The sequence below is a fragment of the Vigna umbellata genome, chromosome 2 (assembly GCF_029865625.1).
Source record: "Vigna umbellata cultivar VRB3 chromosome 2, Vumbellata_1.0, whole genome shotgun sequence".
In the NCBI taxonomy this organism is placed as follows: Eukaryota; Viridiplantae; Streptophyta; class Magnoliopsida; order Fabales; family Fabaceae; genus Vigna; species Vigna umbellata.
In genome coordinates, this window is record NC_142166.1 from 8,303,470 (window position 1) to 8,327,831 (window position 24,362).

A 24,362-nucleotide genomic window follows, 5' to 3' on the forward strand; every position below is an offset into this window, starting at 1 on the left:
ATATTTTCAAACTTACTTTGAGGTGGTTGAAACACATGCCAGTCTCTGCACTTAACTATGTGTCAGTAAAATATCAAAAAGTGCTTTTACATGTTTATAATTGGTATTTGTGTCAGTATCTATTACAAAGCACTTCTGAGACAACATTTATTCTACTTGACTTGTTTGAAGACTAATGTTTGTATAAGAGTTTTTATTGTTAGGCTCTACAACATAGTCATCTGACTAGGTCATTTCCATTCTTTTCGAATTGAAGGAATTACATTTCATGCTTGTCACGAACAATATGGTTGTTTGTAAATGATATGGCAGTGTGGCTCTTTCTCGCTTCTTCATAATATATGTCTGATACTTCTTGCTGACATTGTTTGATGTTGTAAAAGAAAATAAATTTAGGTAGAAAATAAAAAAAATAAAATTGTAAACTAAAAAGATCCTATATAATTTGAAACAACCCAAAGCAATGAAAAATTATTTTTATGAATCCATTGCTTGTGTTGATTTCATGAGAAGTAAATATAATTGTATTTATCTCAAATTTATAGTAAAAAAGTACTTCACATATATGTTGATATCGTTCTAATAGCAAGTAAGTTTGAAATTATAAAAGTAAAGACGACACTGAAGACAGAGAATTTGATACGAAAGATACTCGAGACACTAAAATGTTTATAGAGATTAAAATCATTGGATAAAAAAGAACTAAAACTTCTATATCTGTCATATCTCAAAACAGATCTATAGAAAATGTTTTACATTCACATGTAATATTGCAGAATTCATGTGAAATCTTCGATACATTAGTGCAGAAATAGTCTTTAATGTCACTCTTTACACATAAAAAATTGACTGGTGATATTTTGATAAATAAGTTGGTTTTGGCGACGTCGGTTCATGGGGTCCGACGTCTAGACGTCGGGCACGGGGGACACCGACGTCTTGATTCCTGTTAAATCAGAAATCGCGAACCTGCGGTTACGCTCACTTCATCGTCTTCCTCCTCGTCTTTTCTCTCTGCAGCATTGCACTTCCAAGTGCGTTTTATCTCTTTTGAACCGTTTAAACTTACTTTTACTCCGATTAAATTAGTTTTTGATGAATTATCTTTCATTTTAACCGATTAAAATGAGTTTTCGTTGTGTTTTGATGCCATTTTTCTCGTGTTTTTTGGTAGCGTAGTAGCACCTTCTCCCTTTGCTAATTTTCTCGTAAGAAAAACTTGCGTCTTTTGGATCTCTTATAACATTTCAACCCAAAACCAAACCTGGGTCATTGCCTAGTTCTCATGTCACATATTCTTTTTCATTGGCGGTTGGAATGGAACTAGGCAAGGACTCAGATTCTGTTTTCAGTTGAAATGTCATAAAAGATCTAAAAGACGCAAGCTTTTCTTATGAGGAAACAAGAAAGAATGTGCTACTACGCTATCCAAAGACACGAGATACAGTCAGTTAATGCCATGTCCGACGTCTATAGGACCCTTATATGTCGGTTTTAGTGTAATCCGACGTCTAAAGACGTTAGACTCTATAGATCCGACGACGTTATCAATAAAGACACCGAATCAGAATATGATGTTAAAAGCTCAAAATAACAAACGTCTAAAACCTTTAAGCCTTATTGACATGACAAATTCTTAAATTTTGAGTAAATTCTTTTGAGTGGATCCTTAAACAAAAGCTTAAGTTTAAAAGCTTTTACTAATTCTGACAAAGACTAAAGCTAAAATGAAACTAAATATCAAGCTGAAGCAAAAGAGAAGAGAGTAAAAATTCATTTATGATAGTCATCTTTTCACTTATCTTTGTTAAGTATTAATTGATTGTATTCTTCATTTTATATTCATTAGCTAGTCCTTGTTTGTGACGTTATTGTTGAACTTAGTGAAAACCACAACAACTTCCAATGTAGAGTTAGACCGAGGAGGAGTTGATATAATTCAGAAGTGTTTAACTAATGATTATAAACAAAATTGTTTTTGATGAAATTAGGATCAGAACTTGAAGCATAGCCATTAATGGCAACCACGGACTAATATTTCACTGGTGTTCTATTTTACGTTTATTACTTTGGTATATTCTAATTTCAGATTATGTACACGAACAAAGAACGATCTCATGGGTATCGGATCTAGAAGTAACAAAAAAACTTAATCCGTTCCGAACCGTTTCACCAAGCCGGCAAATCTGAATCTGTTCCGGCGAATCGGCGAGTTGACAAAATTGAAGAATTCGTTCACGAATGTTCTTCCGCTTTGGACATGAGAGACAGCCTGCTCGGTTGTTTCCGGAAGTCGCCGCGGCGGCGCTGCTGGTGCGACGATGGCCGGATCAGCGACGCCAAGGCTCTCTTAACGAGGTCGCCTTCCACACCGCGGTTTTTCACGAGCGAGTTCGTCATCGCAGACCGCCGCACGTTGAACCGATTCGGCGCATACTGTGGTGGGGCCGGGCGAGAGCCGAAGTTCTTGTGGAGGCTGCACCGGAACGAGCCAGGATGCGTCGACGGCGAGCACATGCAGGTCCGCTTCTGGTGGTGACTCTGCCGTTTGGCCGCCTCGCCAGCGCTGGTGCCGGCGACCGAAATGGAACGGTTCGGGGAGATTGAACTGAAACGAGCAGAAGCGGAAGAACCGCATAAATTGACACGTGTGGGAGACCTGGAGCGGTGGAAGAAGGTGGTGGAGCGTGTGGAGAGGGTTGAAGTTGAAGAGGCGAGGGCGGTGGAAGAATAAGACGCGGACGGTGGCCGGGAACTTCGAAATCTGCCGACTGGCGAGAGCGTTCGGAGGACAGGACCGCTTGATTTTCTAGAAGCTGCCGCCATTTTAGAGTGAGAAAGTGAATGTAGAGAGAGAAGCAAAGTAATGGTTTGGTTTTGGGTTTTCTGGAAGAGAGAAGGGATGGACCCTCTGGTTTTGCAAACCTTACTTTACTCAAACAATGTTTATATAGGAGTTTCATGGAAAGGGCAGAGTTGGAAGATGACGACGTTTTCATTTTTTTTTATTGAGGTTTTACTTTTACGTATTTTCGTTTCTAACCCTTACTTATTATTACTGCAAAATATGAGTCTCTTTCTTCAAACATGTAGGACAAAACACTGTTTTATATTTAAAAAAATAGAAAAAAAAACTTTATTTCTTTTTAATTTATCTGATTTTTTTATCTTTTACGTAAGTTAATTTAAATTTATACTAATTTTAGTTTATTAAAAACCTATTTTATTTTACTTTTGTATCTTTAGAAACTTTTTATTAAAAAATTACTGTCAATAATTGATATTAAAGTACAGAATTCTATTCTTAAACATTATATTTTAATAATGTTAGAAATATTATTTTAATAATATTTAAATAAAATAAACTCTAAGACCATTAATAAGGTTGTTCTTTTGCGACTTTTCCCATAAATTTTAGGATAAAAAGGATTCCCATAAATTTTAGGATAAAAAGGAATAAAATTAACTTAATTTTTTACATATAGCTGATTTAAATTTTATTTTAAATTTATTTATATATATATATATATATATATAATAATTTTAACTTAATTATAAAGAAATAAGTCAAAAGAAAATTATATTTTTCTTCTATAAATATTTGTGAAGAAACATATTTAAATATATACCTAATTATTGGCATTTTTTCAGAACTAACCATTTTATATAAATTATGGTTCTTTTGTATCTAAAAAAATCTTTTAAATATACAAATGTAATTTTTATTGATGAATAGCGTAAAAGAGGAAATGTGCAAAGTGCAGGGACTTGAATGCAAAAGTTAAATTTGAAAGTAGCATTGGTGTGAGGTAAAACTGACACTAACTTTGGTTCTGACAGCCAACAGGTTTCTGTTCATCAGTTGCAAAACTGTGGGCTCGCCCATGATAAAATAAAAGTTCACCTATTTTATTTGTTTTTTAATTAGAGACTGAATTAATAAAATTTAAAAAATACTGTTAGAATTAATTTTAGGTCAATCTTTATAAAAGTTTATAAAAGTATTAATCAAGGATCATTTATGTTTTGATTATGTTACAGAAATTGTTTATACTTGGAGTTTGGCTCACACGGAATAATATTCATTAATAGTTGTTAAAATTTTATGTTTAATTCATCAAGACTAATTGTGTTTCTAAAAAATTAACCGGCCAAATCATAGCACATTAAATGTCTTTAATCCTTTGTTTAAATTGAGGAATGAGAAGGAGAAAGTGATTTTTTTTTTGAATTATTTATATTAAAAGAAGTGGACGATAAAGAAGAAAAGTGATTGTAGAGTACGTGACAGATTTTTTTTATTATTTAGTCTTCAGTTCTTCTCTTTCTTAATTCAAAGAATTTAATTTTTTATTTAATTTTTTTCTATCAACTAGTTGGATGACCTATTAGAAATAAATGTTAGTATGACTATCTTAACTCAACTCTAATTTCTATAAATCACAAAAAAATTTCTTGTTAGTATGACGTTACAATCGTTATAGTCCATTCTTTTTATAAAAGAAATATATAAAAACTCTTTACTAACTTTTCATTCCGTTGATTGAATCATATGATATTCAAATTCGAACTTAGATATGAACCATGTATGAGTTTAGACTCATAATATTGACTCATTTAATTTAAGACTTCAGTCTTTAATATTGACTCGTAATGTAAGCATCTTTGCTTTTGCTTTTCTTGATTCTGCTTTGTAGTAAGTGTTAATCATTATGTGCTATGGCAAAAATGGATATTACATGTAAAATTCTGATGTTGAATGTGATCATCCTCATGGTTATTTGCTCTAATAATATGCTATTGTAACATGCTCATGTGCATTTTTATTGTACTGTTGATTTGAGTTCATCTTGTCTTCAGTATATGAACATTTTACTAGATTTCCTTACTAATGTGTTTAATGGTACAATAGGGGACTAATGGTGGTCACAATATAATCGAATTTGGTTGTAAGTGATTCTAAAAGTTACAGTTTATGTAGAGACAAGTTTTATAGTTTTGCAGTGTCCTGATTTATAGTGTTTATGACTGTCTAAGACTATCCAAAATTATGAAATGAAAGTAAAATAATTTACATTAATTATTCCTAACCATAAAAGTTAACCATGTTAATCAAGATAAACCTATATGTTTTTCCAATTAATCTTGTATAGACTCAACAAGCAGATGTTGTTAGTGCTGAAATGTTAAGGAAACGTTGAGATCATCCATTTATCAATATACTATAATGAAGCAATGACAAACTTGAATCTTATTATGTTATGAAAAACTTTTTGGATGCTACAAAATGCCTACAACCTAACAAATTACTTAGAAAAGCTACATGAGAGGGGTCTTGCTTCTAAAGATCACACCACACTTCTGTTAAGGTTAACAACTTACATGCTCAAAATGATATTCATAATAGACTCTTAAGAGTTGTATATATCCAATGCATTGAACTTTTCTCATGATGATGCAAATTACTTTAATGGAAAATATAGCCCAAAGGCACAAAAAAGGTTTATATAAAATGAAAAAACTACTCATATACAAATGAAAAAACAGATAACATTGTAGATATCTGTTTTGTCACTGTTATTTACTCTACAATAATGAACAAGTGAACAAGTTTATAAACAATAATCAACAAGTGAACATTGTAGGATTTCTAACATTATTCTAACGTGAAAAAAAAGGTTGAGATATATACTAAGGATCCTAACAATTAAAATTATATTTTGAAACAAAAAATGCATAAAAGGAAACATATCTTAAAAGCCCTTTAAATCTTCACTAATCGCAACACCAGTAGCTCAATCAAGATCTCCTAACAATGCACTAAAGGGTTTCATATGTGAACCAAACTACACACTATTTTGTGTCCAGTATAAAAAAAGGGATCAAAATTCGTATGTAAATCTAAATTTTCTTGTAGTATGTGTTAAATAAGTTAATAAGAAGCATTTATAGTGGGGGATAACAAGATAGACATCAAAGAAGTATGATTAGACAAGAAAAGATTGATTTTGAAGCAAATATTCGCGCCCAATGTTACAAAGCCAGAGAGAAAATTTAGCTACAAAGCATCAAAGGTCTGGGTAGTGGTCGAGCAGTGGCCAGTGGTATTAGGCGGTAATGTAGGCGCTAAGAAATATTGAGATGACATCGGGCGGTGACATCATTGAATATCTTCCTTCCTAAATTTCTCTCCATCTAGAGTAACCTAGAGAGACCCTTAGAGGTTGTTTGGAGTGTTGGGAAGCTCTCACACTCTTCCTTTGATCTTCAATCTTCATCCTTAGGATTTTCTCTCTTTTGGAGTTGATGAGGGAGATGATTTACAAATTTAAGGTGTTGATGCAAAAGGGAGACACAATTGGAGCATGGAAGAGCTATCAAAAACCTTGGGAGAGAGCTTGCATCTTCTCTTTGATTTTCATTTCTTCCCTATCTATTATATCTGTAAATCTTATATTCTCTATCGTGGAGAACTAAACCCATTATTGAGATTAGATGTAATAAATTGAATCTTGTGTATTTTGTGATAATACATATGCTTTTCTATTTCAATGTTAGTATTTGACTTCTATGCTTAATACTTGTTTTGATTTGACAATTCATATCTTAATACTTGGTTCTTGAAGTATTAGAAAATATATTTTGAACTTATAACTAAAATTAAATATCTAATGTGTTATTTAAGGATAATCGTTAGTAATCTTAAAACACATGAACTTAATGCATTATTACTTGTTGATGATTCAAGAAATTAGAGCTTCATGAGTTATCATACGTTCAAAATAACTAAGTATAGGATTTAAGTAATTTTATACGTTAATTTTGACTTGAATTTGAAATTAAGATAATTATAAATATATAAAAATAAAATGAATATATAGAATTTAATCTTGAAAATTGTAAATACTATATATTAATCTTTTTTATATCAATTGTTTGATAAAATACTAAAAACACTTTCTTGATTTTTTTATAAATTTTGTTATCTAACTGAATTATGAATTATAAAAGTTATCATATCTTACATAAATTTCTATTAAAAAAAATATTTATTATTTGTTATGTACGAAATTTCTGTTTTCCATTAAGAATTATTTATTTATTTAGAATGAATTTTATAAATTTTTATTCGTAGTTCGTAATTAGTAATTTTTTTAGAATGAATTTTACAATGCTAATGAATCAAATATAATTTTCTTCGTATTAACTTTAAAAAAATGGAGATATTTAATTACTAAAGTAAAGTGATATAAAGTAACACAAGTCAGTTTGGAAAATTATAAAAAAATATTATATTCCTTAAAATTATATTTTTTTTCTTCATATTATTGCATATAAAAAATTCAGAAGATTCCTTAAACATATAGTTACAAATTTGGGTACTATTGCTTTTTTATAATTAGTTATATGATATCTAAAATTAATTTCATTTATAATATCAACAGTATTATTTAGTAATAAGAAATTCATAAAATTCTTAATCATTATACACTAAAATTATAAAAAAAAGAAAGATATTTAAAGACGGTTTGACAAGTAACACATGACCATATAAGATATGGTAATTATTTTATCAAATTATAATAAAATGTTCAAATACTTTTGATCTTTTTATTTAATATATTAAAATATCATCATTATTATACATCATCATTGCGTGTAAATTTTTTATTCTAGGTATTGTTATATTTAGGGTTATACCTTAAAAAAATCATTAACCAACAAATAACTTTAAAGAGAAAAATAATTAATTACTCATTAATTTAAGGTTTAATAGCCAATTTAGTCCCCACTTTGGTTGAAAAATCTCAATTTAGTCCCTCGTTATAAAAGTGTTTTACATTAGTCCTAACTTTTAAAATAGTGGGTCAGATTGGTCCCTTTCGTTAAATATAAGTTAACGAAATTAATGGATGATGATGTGACACAGCTTAAAGCTGATGTGTTAGATTGGTCCCTCGTTAGCTTTAAGTTGTGTCACATCATCATCCATTAATTTTGTTAACTTATATTTAACAGAAAGGACCAATCTGACCCACTATTTTAAAAGTTAGGACTAATTCAAAACACTTTTATAACGAGGGACTAAATTGAGATTTTTCAACCAAAGTGAGGACTAAATTGGCTATTAAACCTTAATTTAAATATTAATTTATAAACTCAATCTAAATTATAAATTATTATAAATAAAAATTATAATTAATTTATAAATTTAAATTTAAATCGGTTTCTAATATCAATTATTTAAAAATTAGTATCTAAATTAGTTTCTAAAACAACAAATTAGAGTTAATTCATTAATATATAAGTAAGATTAGAATTTAAATTCTAAAAACGTATTAATTATAATTTTTTTATTCAAAATAAGAATGTCAATAATTTTTAATTTATAAATTGATATATAAATTAATCACTATAATAACTAATTATTTTTCTTTTCTAAAATTTGGTCGTAATTTAATTATTTTTTTTATCGTTATTTAATGTTTTTTTTAATAATTAATTATTTTTACTATTATCGTTACTATTTTGATTATATTAAAATAATAAAATTATTAAACAAGATATTAGAGTGAATTTTATCTTATTTTATTTTTGTTGTGGGTTATTTAGCAAAGAATTGTTTGTGTGAGTGAAACATTAATATTTGCCCTACATTACTCTTTCTGATATTATACTTAAGTATGTGTATTTAAAATTTGCTTATTTGTTTTAACCAAAAGTTTAAAAGCATGTGGAATTAATAGACATGTAAAGTTGATTATCCAACTTTTGTTGCATGGTTGAATGTAAGGAAAACACATGGGTGGCTCTTAATTTCTTGAGTTAATAATGAATTGGTTGCATGCCCAAAGGAAAGTAACTAAACTAGTGAGTTGCTGAATGGGACCAGTCAAGAAAATGACTCACACATATGCACCCAGGTTAGGCACCTGCTTTTCAGACACATATAGGAACCACCTTTTCTTCCTCGAAAGATTCTCAATTGAAGAAAAATAACTAGAAAACAAGAACAGACACGTAGCTTCCATGCAACTCTGACTGTGTTCTCAATCTCAACCTCATTACTATCCACACGTTCTTTTTATCATCACACCATTTTATTACTTCTATTATTATACCCTGCATCTAGACTCAAAAATGTACTATTAGATATTTATTATATATAAAAATAATAGAATTAGTCACGGAGTTTCATTGATCACCTTCTAGAATGTTTCAAAGGTTTTTCTCAAAAATAATTTAAGTAAAAAAAAATTCATGAGTTGAATTTAACTTAATATATATTTAGATTAAAATTGAAAAAATGAAAAATGAAAATAAGTCAAATTAAGCATGTTGCTTAGTGAAATTGGTTCTCCATCTCCTATTTTACTCGTGAACTTAAAGTGCACTGAAAATTGATTTATCCTTTAGAATTTAGTGGTCAAGTTTTTTCTCCTTTCTTCACAACCTGTCAAAGTTTCATCCCCACCCAATCATGTACTTTCTTATCCAGTTCTCCTTACTCATGTTTCGTATCCACCATTTATTAATTTTCATAACTTCTCAATATATACATCTCCAATGTTGAATAAAATAGCAATAAGGAAAATTTGAAGAGGAAAGGATTGAAAACATAATGTCTTTTATGCAACTCACTTATTCTTGACATTGTTCAGTGTAATATAGTCTGTTAGACATGCATTTCTAACAATTATATTTATTGTCTTTGAGCAACAAAGGAAAACATTGGGAAGTCCTTTTCAGCTTCTATTATTTCCAACATGTGAAATCCTATTAATATGATTGAAAAAAATGGATGTAGAGAAATTTTTTACTTTGGCACAATTAAATGCTTGGACGTTGATGAAATACAAAGATTCAAATGTTTTTTTTCTCTTCAAATTTATGTCCTATTTGAGTGTATCAAATTTGTAACCTAATATTCTCTAAGCAGAATCTAATGTAAAGGAAATCAATGCTGTAACCCAATCAGACTTTTTTGTCTCAAAGTCTTTATTGTTTTTTTCAGATCTTTACAAAAGTCTAATATCTTTATTGTTAACAAATTTGAACAAGTATTAAGCTAAATTCTCAATAAACAAAACGGGTAATAAATTATTATTTTTAATTTGTTTATAAAATTACATAATCAATGAAGTCTAATATTTTGAATAAACCACACCGTAAATATAAGTTGAACTAAGTAACATGCATTGGAATAATATATATATATATTATTGAAATGGGAACTATTATACTTCACTTAATTGCGAATATAAAACTCAAATTTAAAAGTAGTAAGGAAACATAGATATAAAAATGAGTTATACATAACAGAATTTATTGAAATACGTAAAAAAATGATAAAGATAAAAAATGAGACAAAAATATGATTTTCTATAAAATCTAATTATCATTTGGTTTACTGCTTACATAAAATAAAATAAAATGTGTAAAAGAGTTTTTAAATATGGTGTAAGTCACCTAAATATGGAACCAAAAGTCTTAATAGGTCTTTCTGTTTTTGTGTTCTATATTCTGTCCTAGATGTTGTTTTTTTGTCTGAGAAGTTATCTACATTCACATTTGCTTTAAAAACTCAAACTTTTCATAAAAATGATTTTATCATATGACCGAACAAAGCATTTGATTTTTTTAAAGTTTATTCAAACTGAAAACTATTTGTAAGTTGCTAGACGAAATAAAGTGAGAAGAAAAAAAAAAGAGAGAGGGGCCAAAAGCACTTCAATAAGGTTCGTCCATTCCCAATGAAAAATCTTTTTATCCCAAATGTCTTTAATATGTGTCTCACACAAATTAAAAACAATTGAACAAACAAATGGTTTCTGATGAAATGTGTTCATTTAAGCAGATATTGAAAAGATCCAAAAAGCTTGTTGCGTATGAGGGTGGTGATCACTAATCAATTATTATGATTAGGTTCTTTGCATCCACTTTCAATACCAAACTAAAATCACCAATTATTTAGAGTGCCTTTCGACCAAATTAATCAAAACCAAATCCATGACCTTTTATATACCATACACATGCACATCATTAATTCCCTAAAACATTTGTTCTATGATGTTTGGGATATGCCCATCTTTACAAAGAACTTTGCTCCAATCTTGTCGCAAAATGCTCTTTAAATTAAAGGTTGTTCACTTATTTTATACAACTCCCATCTGCACCTGAATGAATGTCAGACAACACTAATGGACCACTAATAATCGAAGCTTTCATTAATTAATTACTCATTATTATTAATTATTAAGCTATCTACATACAGAGTAACAGAATGTGCACCCACTTTAAATATTGCACAAATCAAACATGTAATATATATGATTGTGATCTTAGATTCTCAAACAAAGTGATAGACAATAAAATATATTACAAGAAAAATGACTTAATACTTTATGCACATATATATATTGCATGTTTGATTTGTCAATATATAAAGCGGTAAATTTGAGAATAGAAAAATAGGAGTAATTCCAAGTAATTCTACGTTGATATTATGTGGCATAAGTGTCATATTTCTCCCTCACAAGTTGAAGGTATCATTTAAAAATGAAACAAGTGTCGATTTATGTTTCTTTAGCCACAACGTTAAATTATATTAATATTTAAGATTGGTTCATGTAATTTAAAGTATAATTTTGATGTACAGATTCTAATGTGATGATTATTAGAATATAATGTATTAAAGTTATAGAGATTATTTTAGAGTTATTAAAATTAATTACTCTCTTCTCACTTCAATAAAGAACATTTTGGTATTTTATTAAAGTTGATTAAAAAATGTTTGACTACGGTTGACAGGTTAAGTTTCTAAAAAGAGAGAAAGAAATGTTACGTTCTCTGAAAAGAAAAGAAACTATGACATCCCTCAGAATTTCTATATCATCAAGAAAGCATTAAAGAGGAGTAAGAGAAGAGAGAACATTGACAAGAAAAAAAACTATACAATGGATTCAGATAAGTTCTTTTCTAGTGTGTATGAGAGAATAGTGAATATCATGAAAATTCAAGATCCTGTGTGTGTTTTTCATTCAATTAAAAATTAAAGAATTGCTTACACAACAATCCAAGTCATCAAGTGATTATTTGTGTGGGAAAACTTTATGAGCGATTCCTTCAACTAATATTTAACTAAATCTCCAATTTAAAATAGCTTCATTGCATAGTTTAAAAAGTTGAGTGGATCACTTAATGATCTACTTTTCTTTACTATACTAGTATCATTATTATAAAATAGAACATTATAGAGGATGATAAAATACATTACTGGTATAATAATTTAGTTTCTGATACATTGTGTTATTGTTTAATATTTTTAATTTCTTTAAAACCTTTCTTTGTAAAATAATAAATATTTCGTACAATGCATTATTTTTTCTATATTAGCCTTAACTACTCGTTGGTATTATTCTTTCCCCTTAATTTTGTATTTCCTAATATAATCTCTAAACAAAAGAATAAAGGTTATTAAATCATGTTCTACAAAGTTAAAATATTGAAAAAATTAGGGTTAAATATGTTTTTAGTCCCTAAACTATTGGCCGTTTCTGGTTTTCGTCCCTATTCCAAAGTAAGGTACAATTTGGTCCTCATTCTTTAGAAAAACGTTCGTTTTAGTCCTCAAAATTTTGTTTTTAGTCCTCGTTTTAGTCCTCAAAACGTTCGTTTTTTCGACTAAAACGAACGTTTTTTAAAGATTGAGGACTAAATTGTACCTTACTTTGGAAGAGGGACGAAAACCAGAAATGGTCAATAGTTTAGGGACTAAAAACATATTTAACCCAAAAAATTATATGATAGAGCTTCTACACCTAGCTCATATATATATATATATATATATATATATATATATATATATATATATATATATATATATATATATATATATATATATATATATATATATATATATATATATATATATATATATATATATAAAAGTAAAAACATGCTCATGATGAGTTGACACTTTTGTAAAAGGAAAAATAGACAATTAGAAGCAGTTTTTAATTGTTTGTTCTTATTAACTTCTTTCCAAAGGAATGGTGAACCATTGTTAGGTTCAGGGAGCGGTTCTGGGACCCACTTATTAGGTTGTAGATAATAAATTACGATATGGACTCTTGTTTTACACAGTTTCACATTTGAACACTCTTGTTCTTCCTTGCATTCTCACAAATATTTAAATATCCTTCTTTTCTCTATTATCCCTCTATTTTTAAGCTTTTTCCTTTTGTTAATAGCTGATACATCCGCTTATCGAAGGCATTACTTTCTACCACTAGTTGGTGGTCAAAGTGTTTAACTTAATGACCAAGTTTGCCCTGATTATCATATTGGAGACGAAAGAGCTGTGAAAAACTTAAGTACCCATTTCCTATTATAATATTGCAAAAAAGAAACACTTCAATTGTAATAATTATAATAGGTTGTAACATCATAACATCATAATACCATATATGAATAACATGATTTATGACAATCAAAGAGTCTACATAATGTGTCTATTATTAATACATATAACTATTTCTCAACATAGTCTAGTATAACACAATTATATAAAAGATATCTAAGACTAAAATTATAAGTATATAAAAGATACTTAAGACCAAGGTGGTAACAAATTTTAACTCAATTGTGATATACATAATATATACATGTCCAAAAGAAATAAATAAGTAAATGGGAAATTAGCTTTTTGAAACTTCATCTTGAAACCTTGAGTATAAAGTGTCACTAAATCTATTTTTCCGAAATCATACAGATATACTCAATGAGTGATGAATGATAAGTAAAACAGTGACACTAAGCTACAATGCAAAATTAGTGTCTAAATTAGTGCCTAAATTAAAATTAGATATTACAAAGGGATGTACAATACATTTTTATTACAATTGTTTGTTTCACAATGGTAAAAGATATTAAGAGTTTCTCACTCTCACTTTTATGAATACTATAATTCAGATAATATATGCTGGAAAAGTTTTCTTAGATAAGAATAGTACTTGTAATTTATACACGGAGTGTTCATATTTTGACGGTTGTAAATAAATATGTTCGAGATATCTTTATTGCAATTATGGTAGTATTGTATTTCTTCATGGTACAAAATTACTTGATTTAACTTGAGGCTATAATCTCTATGTCCAATCGAGTTTTCTTTTATTCTTGTTAGCGATGTGAAAATGAATTAAAATTCGTGAGTCAACTTGGTCCACTACAGGTTTGGGTCGAATTGGGTTGAAAAAATATTGAAATTTTGATACGAGTTGAGTCAATTTTGAGCCCAACACACTAAGAACCCGACTCGCCTAAGTTGAACTCGTGGTGAGTCGGGTTGACTCGCTAATCCACCTAATTTTGTTTTTGAATTATATTTGGAGTTTAAAATGATTTTATACTGTATTGTATTTTTTTATATTGAATTGTCTTTGAAATTTAACATTATTTTATATTGAAATTTATTTAGATTTGAATTAGAAAAAACTTTGTTATTTTTTTTTCAATTGAAAAAAAAAACTTGTAAATAAGTGAGTCAACTTATTTAACTTACCAACCCATGGTGAACCGAGTTGGGTTCAAATTTTTTTCGACTCACTAACAAGTGAATTAGGTTAGATTGACTCAGTAAGTGAATGAAATAATGTGTTTTGATAACACGTGCTCAATATAAGTTAAGAAATAAGGTACAATATAAAATGTCATAAATAATGTGTACTTCCTTTTTAATAGTGTGAGATAAATGCACTTAATAATTGATATCAATTCTTTTCATGTATGAGAAAAGCCATTTACATATAATCATTCAAATATCATGAGTTTATATACAGAAAGTTTTCACATGATGTTGTTATTTTCTTCCACAATGAACAAAACCATTATATTAAATTTCTGTGCAAGTTGGCATTGGAAGATAGTACAAAACAAATATTATAAGTGTAACAATATCTTGGATCCTATCTAAATTTTGTGTACATTATTCGCCTGCATCTAATTATCTTGCATATTTTCTATATATTCTATGTGCTTGAAAAGGAATAAACTGAAGGAACTTCTACATTGATATTATATAGAGCTTGAGTCACTATATAAAATTGACCTTCGCTTTGTTTTAAGGAAAGTAAATAATTTTTTACTAATATTGTTAATTGACGTGTGCAATTAAATATTAATTAGTAGTTAATATCCTCAACGACGTTACCAACATGAACCAATTTTAAATGCCATCTGTGATTGCTGTTCGTTTCCCCTTGTTTTACTCTTTTCTTCTCTTAATAAAATATTCTTGTGTAGGCTAATTCAGCAGCTATCGTGGTAGGGTAAAGTTTAATGTGAAACAGATTAAACCAGCGAAGCAAAAATACTAGAATAATAGAACAGAAAAATATTGGAAGGGTTTTCATGTGTCAGGAAGAAAATGAAAGATTCTTGACACATGACTAGGTTTTAGGTTGGTAGAATATTTCAAGTTTAGGGTTTCATGATTTTGTTGTGTCAAGAAAAAGAGAGATGTGACGAAACAATCAAAGTGCTCATAGTTGCATTCTGATAAATAATTCCTTAGCAATTCCTTTTAAGACCATAGATTATTTTTGATAATTGACTATGTATCACTATTTTATTGATCCGTATATTTGAAACAGACCAATCACCTGTTGTAAAATAGTTGTTAAAGAGACAAATTTTTTTCTTTTTTTACCAAATATGATCTTTCTTTCTAAATTATTTAATACTCCATCAACATCTTCCAAATAAATTTTGACATCTAGGTAGTTATGATGATACTTATCAATCGTGAATTTTATTATATTATATTTAATCTTAAGTGATCTAGTGGATCTATTTAAAAAAAAAAATTTACTGAGCTTTTATTTATAAAAACATTTACTGTGCTTAAATCAGTAAGAAATTTTGTATATTTATAAATATAGTGACTACGAGTGATTATTAAATCAGTATTTATTGAAAAAAATTATATTTATAGAATCAACCTGAGTGGACTTGTGTGATCATTGGAATAATATTTAATTCAATTATATAATAATATAGTAGTAAATAATAACACAATGATATCTCATCATAATTAATAACCATAATATCAAATTATCTAAATTAATTATTTTATGGGAATAAGTATGACTTTTTAATAATAAAGAAACTTAATAAACCTTATTGGATCGTACTCTTTAGTATATCTATTAGATTGAATAAAAACGATATTATTTATTGAAGCCTATAAAAAAATAATAGTTTGCCATACTAACAATAATTAGTCAATAATATTATTAGATTTTTAAATTATAGATGTTAATTTATAATATAGTAGGGTTTAACTTTTGAAGATCCAATTTATTCTAAAATGTCAACTAAACCAACTATTCTATTAAAAAGTTTTAAATTGATTTTTAATTTCTAAGATCACTAATATATATCACTTTATAATATAATTAAAGTATGTTTAATGTATAATAGAATAGTATATATTATCATGTTTATAAGTTTAGTTAGTGTTCTAAATATATTTTAAATTATTTTATAATTCATTATGTAAATAATATGATTATGATAGAAAATTAGTATGTTGCACCACAACATGTTGATCAATGGCTTACTAGTAGAAGTAGGTTGAAGTGAAAATTTTAAGAGTAACTCTTAGTGGGTGAAAGTTTTCCTTCTTTATCAAAAGGAATTTCTATGTTTGTGTAGAGAAAGAGTGGAGAGAGAATTTTATAAATATTTATATTAATATTTATATAGAAAAGTGGTAGAGGTTAACAACAAATTAGATTAATTAACTTAAATAAAATATAAATATTAAAATTAAATAAAGTTAATATCAACTTAAACGCCATTAAATTTGATATGATAAATTTAATTTATTTTGTATACTCTAGTTTCAACTTAGAATCGACTTAGTATAGTATAATCTATTTATTTGTGGCACTACGTAATTTACCCAATTGTTTAGTAACTAATAGTATCTTTGTAGTGCCATAATATAATATTTTACTTTAACATGTAAATAAAGTTTCATTAACAACAAACCTAAGAACGGATTAAGTGACTTTTTTTATTTTTTTTAAAATAACGTAATTTTAGTGTGTTGAATGATCAATTTTAATTTTCCAATAAAAACTAATAAAAAAATCAGTTAAAAGTTAAACAAAATTAACTAAAGTTAAGTGATTTTTATTGAAAAAAATAACTGAACTAAACGGAATTGAAACTTATTTTATACTTGAATTGTATTTTTAAACTAAATAATTTTTCCGTTATAATTTGATTTTTACAAATTGAATTACTAATAAAGTCAACTTTTGAAACTGCACTAAATTATACTCAATATTTTAAACAATTGTGTAATGCACAAACATACTCTATGGCGTTATAATAAGTAGGCTTCTACATTTGTTTTTAAAATAATACTGTTTTATTTGATCAATTTTAGATAAACCTAATTAAAATCGAATCATTTCAAAATAAATGTGCAAAACACCCTTTTAGTAAAGTTATTAGTGAAGTAAAAAAATTAATATTTTGCATTTTAAATAATTTACCAAGTATTATAATACTTAACTGCATAGGATATTTATGAAACATGATACTTATTATTTATATAATAGTTTGATGTAATTAAAAAAAACATAGCATATAGTTTTGGTTCAAAACAATTCAACGAACCTTATAAAACAATTGAGCTCACTTTTGTAGTTTTGTTGTTTCAACAAACTACATGAATAGTTTTTCCTAATGCGTGTTTGAGTCTATTTAGAACTTTCTAAAGATAAAATCTTTTTTTCGCAGAGCAGCAAGAGAAGGAATTAATTTATATTGGTGGATTGGAAGAAAAACGGGGTTATGTTTAATCTAAACATTTTCCCAAACACCCGCTTAGTTCAGTTTATGTAACCCTGAAAATCTTAGGATAGCAAAACTTTTCTGGACTATGAAATTTTATTCAGAAAAGAAGATATCCAATATCAACTAAAAACAAAATAAAATTATAATATGCTGATATATATACAAATCATATTTTATTAAATTAATTTTATAAGATCGAATTAAACATAAATCTAATAATTAAAATGTATCATCTCAATATTAAACACAATTATATAAAAGAAGCTGCTAGAAACTATTGCTAACTACAAATGTAACAGGAGAAAACACAGCATGTACCTAATCATCAGTTTCTATTGAATGTTTTCTTGTCATTTCCCAGAATTTCAAAACCTGTGAATGCATGCATATCCATAATAGTGTTCTTAACCTCCGGAAAGAAAAGAAGAACAGAGAACAAGAGGTTAAGTTAATTATATATACTCGTAGAAACAGGAAATAGGAGAGACCCAAAGAGCTGAATCGAGATCAAGAAACAGGAACTGCATCATTGTTACCATTCATCAACGAAAAGCGAGTAGGCTTTGGATGGAAATTCTTCCTCCTATGAAGATTATGGCTTGAGGGCTTAATAAGTAGTTGGAGAAAGGGCTTCAAAGAATGAGGTTTTGAAGGCATAGGCGATGAGTGGAAAAGATGAGAATTGTTGGAAGGGTTTCTGGGCACAGTTCTGTGGGGCTTTCTCTTGTGCAGGCTGCATCTGAAGGAGCCAGGGTGTGTGGTGGGAGAGCACAAGCATGCACGTTTGATGTGGGGTTGGGACTTTGGAATTGAAGGAGCAACTTTCGATGCCATAGAATAGTTCAAAGCCCAAGAGGGAATGGAATTCAAAGCTTATAGTCTTTTTGGAATGTTTTTTAGACTTCGCTAATCAGAGGTTGTGCTTCATCCTCAAGCCTTTCAAGGAGATTCAATACATTTATTACATTCATGACCTTTGTTTTTTAGTAAGCTAAAGGGTTGTTTCAGTAATTTACGGACAAGTATTAGCATTGAGGGCATTTACCAATTTGTCCTTGGGAGAACACTTTCTTGTTTGTATTGTTTCAGAACCTTTTCTTGATAAATTTCTTTATACTAAGTCGTGGAAGTTAAGGTAGATAGATGCTCTGATCATAAAACAAGCTCCTCTCTTCTACATGCATCTATGTTCCAATAAAGTACTCATCTTTAAGTCAAAACATGTTGGGGGGGTTCTCTCATCGGTAAAGTTCCCAACAAAAATAAGCACTTTTTCTATGGGGCCATCTTTTCCCTGATATTTATAATTGTCGGATATTTTTTGCATAGAGGCGAAAAAAATTGTATCTTATAAATTTGAGGGAATAAAATATTTTCTTAAAAATTTGGAAATTAAGGTCGCATTCATTAAAAAAATTCAGAAACTAAAAATATAATCAAATACAAAAAAAAAGAGAGAGAAAATAATGTGAAAACTACTGACAGATAATATAGTTGAGATAGAAATAAGAATGTTATAAATGTTGTCTACTTGGGTTTCAAGATAAGATGGTGAAATGTATAAAGAGCAAAGCTTTAAATCCTTTGGTATAGAACACCACAACAACAAAAGTGACTTATGTAAGATGTTTTACAGGACTATCGTATGAAAGATCCATCTGTTGACTGGATTTGAGAATCAAGACCCGAAGAGGTGTTAATACGAAGTGCTTGGTTCTTTCAACCCTATGGTGGTCATAATAACATATATTTCTGAACCTCCTTAAGTTACCCAAAAGTAATAACTAAAACTGTGAATTCTGGGTGCAGCAGGTGGAGGAGTAAGTATCGAATAACAAGCTACATCAGAATCGTCCCTGCCACTGGAATTACCGTAAATTGGAGTAATGTTGGTTTCAACGACCTCTCATCAGTGCAAAATAGATTTTTTATATCAATTTTTTATCTCTGTTAAAATCTATCAAGTATACGTAATAATAATATTGTAAATAAGATGAGTTTTTTTACACCGATTATACTAAAAAGGTTTAATAGCCAATTTAGTCCCCACTTTGGTTGAAAAATCTCAATTTAGTCCCTCGTTATAAAAGTGTTTTACATTAGTCCTAACTTTTAAAATAGTGGGTCAGATTGGTCCCTTTCGTTAAATATAAGTTAACGAAATTAATGGATGATGATGTGACACAGCTTAAAGCTGATGTGTTAGATTGGTCCCTCGTTAGCTTTAAGTTGTGTCACATCATCATCCATTAATTTTGTTAACTTATATTTAACAGAAAGGACCAACCCACTATTTTAAAAGTTAGGACTAATTCAAAACACTTTTATAACGAGGGACTAAATTGAGATTTTTCAACCAAAGTGAAGACTAAATTGGCTATTAAACCTACTAAAAATAAATATAAAAAATAGCGCGATATCAAATTCTTAATAAATAATAAAGATTTTTATAGCTATTACAGTCAGAAGAAGCATAGAAAGTCATTTTTATACCGTTAGACCTATATCAGGTAACATTATGGCAAAATTATGATATTGGAAAACAAACTTTTTTCTATGCCGGATCATCCTTATAACCGATGTAAAATTTTTCATACACTACCCTAAAACCCTTTTATCGATTCATTTCTCTCTTTTGTGCCTTTCTCTCTATTATCCCTTTGTCTCTTTTACAACAAGATGCAACGATGCTCATGATTTGGGATGCATTATAAGGTCTTCGCATTTGTGTTTTAGATGATTTCAGTTTGGATGGAATACTATAATCCATACAAGTCTCTATTTTGCAACGGAGAGAGAGAAATATAGAGAGAGAGAGTGATGGAGGAGAAGACGGAGAAGGTGAACGGTGAGGCGTTGCAGATAATCGAAGCGTTTGAGATTCTGCCAAAGCTCGTGGTTTTCGATCTCGATTACACTCTTTGGCCTTTCTACTGGTTCATTCCTACTTCCTACCCTCTTATCCTTAACCTAATTTCATTTATACTCTCTAATATATGAAATCAATCTTGTTGAAAATTCAGTGAGTGTCGATCGAAGCATGAAATGCGCTCTCTGTGTCCTCACACCAAAGGCATATTGTTAGCGCTCAAAGAGAAAGGCATCGATGTTGCAATCGCTTCTCGCTCACCAACTGCTAACCTAACAACAGTTTTCCTCAACAAATTGGTCCTCTCCTCACTCTTCGTCGCACAGGTCAATTCTTGTGCTTATCTTGCTTTTCCAATTCAAATTTAACGCAGCATGCATTAGGTTTTTATTTCTCTTGTGAACTTTGGTTTGTTCAGGAAATATATTCCAGTTAGACACATAAAACAAATCATTTTCAGAGGATTTATTCGAGAATCGTTGTTCCCTTCAACTTCATGCTCTTTCTCGATGATGAAAATAGGAACATCCAATAAGTAATGATATAAACTCTCACGTTTTCTTTTAAATTCATTTCGTCGTCTAATGAATAAAATGTTAACTTGTAAATGCAAACCTACTTGTGTTGATTGGACTGGTACAAAACGTGAATGAAGAAATGGTCTGAGACAAATAAATTATGAGGCAAGAAAGTAACAGAATAGCAGAATGAATATGAGACCTTCTCCTTTATATTTTTGACACAAGAAATGATCTGGTCTTTAAATAGCTCTGCCATCTCTAATAGTAAGTTTAGTGGTATTGAATGCTGAAATTGTGAAATTGTCACTGTGAATTAGATGCAAATATAAGGTGATATTTTGTTCAGTGTGTTGTATAGCTATGATTAATGCTTACGTCTGGGCTTATGTCTTGATGTTGTATAGCTATTATTATCCCCGTACCTCCTTTTTTTAAACTGTTCAAGACTAACATTTATGGTGTTACCAAGAGATAAGACTGAGTCACAACTTAATTCTTTTGTTCTTCTGTAATAGCTGCAGTTGAAGCACTGTGAAGATGTTGGAGAAAGTGGAAGAGTTTAACATGGAGAGAGTGATAGAGGAATTTGAGAGGGTGACAAAGGATGCTAAGAGGTTCAGGAAAAAACATTTATACATTTGGAAAATTGAATGGAAAAAACATTTATACATTTGGCTCGGTGCACACGCTGCCAAAGGGCCAGTTCGGCCTTTGCGACGCCCCCTTTAGTTGAGGCTGTAACCGTACTGTTTCAGGGTACTGCTTAGTTAAATTTATATTTAGTTACTTGTAGGAGAAGAACATAAGAAGGAAAAATGATTTATCAGAGAAAGTAAAATCATTTTACGTTATTTTCTTTTTTTATAGGTGTTTATGGAAAAATTTATCTAGCGGGGCCTAGGTGGTTTACATTTTTGAATACTTTTGCACCAAACGATTTCTTGATGATTACAGGCCTGTTGAGGGGATCATGATTGCTCACTCGGGTCGTTCTGTAGTGACGCTTTTCAGGTTTGGGGAAACTGCTATGAGCCACACTAAAACCAGGATGGAAGAAGCTTGGACGATTGAGGAGGTTGCGTTCAATGTTCCTGGCCTCTCCTTGGACTGTTTCATTCCTCCATCTGAGCTAAGGTTTGCTTCCATGAGTGAAGCCTGTGAGCTTCCTCAAGGTCAGAGGGTGAAGATTGCCGTGGCAGCAGCTGCATACCATGCCAAAGTTGCTCAACTACAAAAATCGCATGAAGGAAACACTAATAACATTAACTGGATTGTGGATGTTTAGCTAAGAGGAAGTTCTGGACTAGCCTAGGTGATGGAGGATCATCTAAGCTTAACATAGGACCTTTAACAAGAGCCATGTTCAAGAGAATCCAAGAGGAAGAGGGAGCATTCACTACCTTACTTTTATGGAGTATTAGTTACTAAGTCTTCTTTCTCTTTGCTAAATAATTTTACATTGCTTTTGTAGAATATTAATAAAAGGGAGGAACCATGTCTATGCAACTCCAAAAGGCTGCCACGTAAGAAAACCAAAGAAGCACAAATGGATGGTTGGTGTCCACGGCCTTTGCACTACGTCAACGCCCAAAGACAGCAACTCCATTTTCTTCAAATGCTTTGCTGAGTTGGCAACTATAGCTTGCTCCCCAAGCTTCCTCCATCTGTTTTATAGCGTGTGCATCTTTAAAATAATTTGCACAATACGTTTTAGAAGCTCTCCTTCTTCTATAAATAGAGAGTTTCATCCCTTGTAAATGTAACTTGATTTGAAGTAAGGAAATGTTGCCAATTTTCAACTTTTACTCTCAAGTTCACCCTTGTGCATTGTTATCTTGCACCTCCTCTAGCTTCTTTCCCCTTTGGAAAGCTTGCTGAGCTAGAACTCTACCAAACAGCCACTCCAAAACACTTCCAGCATATTCACAAACACCTTGCATGCGTCCATAAACTCCACTGCATTTCATTCAATCCGTTGCCAGTTCTCTACTTCGGGAAGCTTCTTCTGCATTTCCTGGAGTTGCTTCCATCATTTGGCATCAAGAGCCAGCCGTTCCATTCACGCTCCAAAGAGCTAAGTTGCTCTTTCCTTTAATTTTCTCACTTTTGTGTTGTGCAGTTCGTATTCTCTATTTGCACTTCTGTTTGATTCCATTTTTTTTTTTGTTTCTGTGGATGTTTGAGTGCATTCACGCGTTCCTTAGTATTCTTCCATCATTTTAATCGGTGCATTTCTTTATTTTAATTTCAATTTAGCCTAATCATCATTTTCCAGTTTTGTTCGGTCATGTGCTAGTGATTGTCGTGTTTCACTGTTCCATTAGTTTTAATCTACTCCAACTTTTATTTTTCTGTTTTTAAGTGTGTCCAGTGCAGTGATAGCTCTTCCTTGATCATATAAAGCAACAAGACATTGTCTAGCTTTGATCATATGAGCTAAAGAATTGACAAAACAGTTCATTCTGTTTTGAAATTCTGCATAAAACGTGATTTCGTAAGTGTAATCTGTTGTTGTCCAGATTTCTTGTTGTTTCAAGCATTGTGCACGTTTGTCTAATGTTTTTGAAAATGTCCAAAGTGATTGCAACTCATATTCATCACAAAATTGCAAAATGAATGGTTAAGTTCATCCAAATCTGATTCAAATTCTGCATAAAATGTCACTTTTGGTTTGATCATGTGCACACTGTGTCTGTCCAGATTCATTGATCCTAATGCTTGAGACAAATTTATTTGATGCATTTATACATGTTTGTGTTGCCAATCTGTATTTACCATTAAAATTCAAAAATGGTTTAATAGCCAATTTAGTTCTCACTTTGGTTGAAAAATCTCAATTTAGTTCCTCGTTATAAAAGTGTTTTGAATTAGTCCTAACTTTTAAAATAGTGGGTCAGATTGGTCCTTTCTGTTAAATATAAGTTAACAAAATTAATGGATGATGATGTGACACAACTTAAAGCTAACGAGAGACCAATCTAACACATCAGCTTTAAGCTGTGTCACATCATCATCCATTAATTTCGTTAACTTATATTTAACGAAAGGGACCAATCTGACCCACTATTTTAAAAGTTAGGACTAATGTAAAACACTTTTAT

The 24,362-nt window shown here is 29.9% G+C and overlaps 3 protein-coding genes across 9 annotated transcripts; 1 reads left to right on the plus strand and 2 right to left on the minus strand.

Moving 5' to 3' along the window:
* Positions 1-1,960: 1,960 nt before the first annotated feature.
* LOC124848970 (uncharacterized) lies at positions 1,961-2,915 on the minus strand. Its single transcript, XM_047326801.2, has one exon. It carries the CDS (start codon positions 2,824-2,826, stop codon positions 2,236-2,238), a length of 591 nt encoding a protein of 196 aa, XP_047182757.1. The 5' UTR covers positions 2,827-2,915; the 3' UTR covers positions 1,961-2,235.
* A 15,463-nt stretch (positions 2,916-18,378) lies between these two features.
* On the minus strand, positions 18,379-18,705 carry LOC124848779 (uncharacterized). The gene has a single exon (XM_047326568.1). The coding sequence runs from the start codon at positions 18,703-18,705 to the stop codon at positions 18,379-18,381; it is 327 nt and encodes a 108-aa protein (XP_047182524.1).
* Positions 18,706-20,399: 1,694 nt separating this feature from the next.
* Positions 20,400-23,066, plus strand: LOC124848990 (uncharacterized). Of its 7 annotated transcripts, none has more exons than XM_088105989.1 (5): positions 20,400-20,807; positions 20,895-21,066; positions 21,159-21,275; positions 21,777-22,017; positions 22,216-23,066. In XM_088105989.1, exons 1-3 carry the CDS (start codon positions 20,692-20,694, stop codon positions 21,174-21,176), a joined length of 306 nt encoding a protein of 101 aa, XP_087962115.1. In that variant the 5' UTR covers positions 20,400-20,691; the 3' UTR covers positions 21,177-21,275; positions 21,777-22,017; positions 22,216-23,066. The 7 variants fall into 7 exon arrangements, with proteins under 7 accessions (XP_087962115.1, XP_087962111.1, XP_087962110.1 ...); XM_088105985.1 differs by having other exon boundaries at positions 22,260-23,066; XM_088105984.1 differs by lacking the exon at positions 21,159-21,275 and having other exon boundaries at positions 22,260-23,066.
* The last annotated feature ends 1,296 nt before the right edge of the window (positions 23,067-24,362 follow it).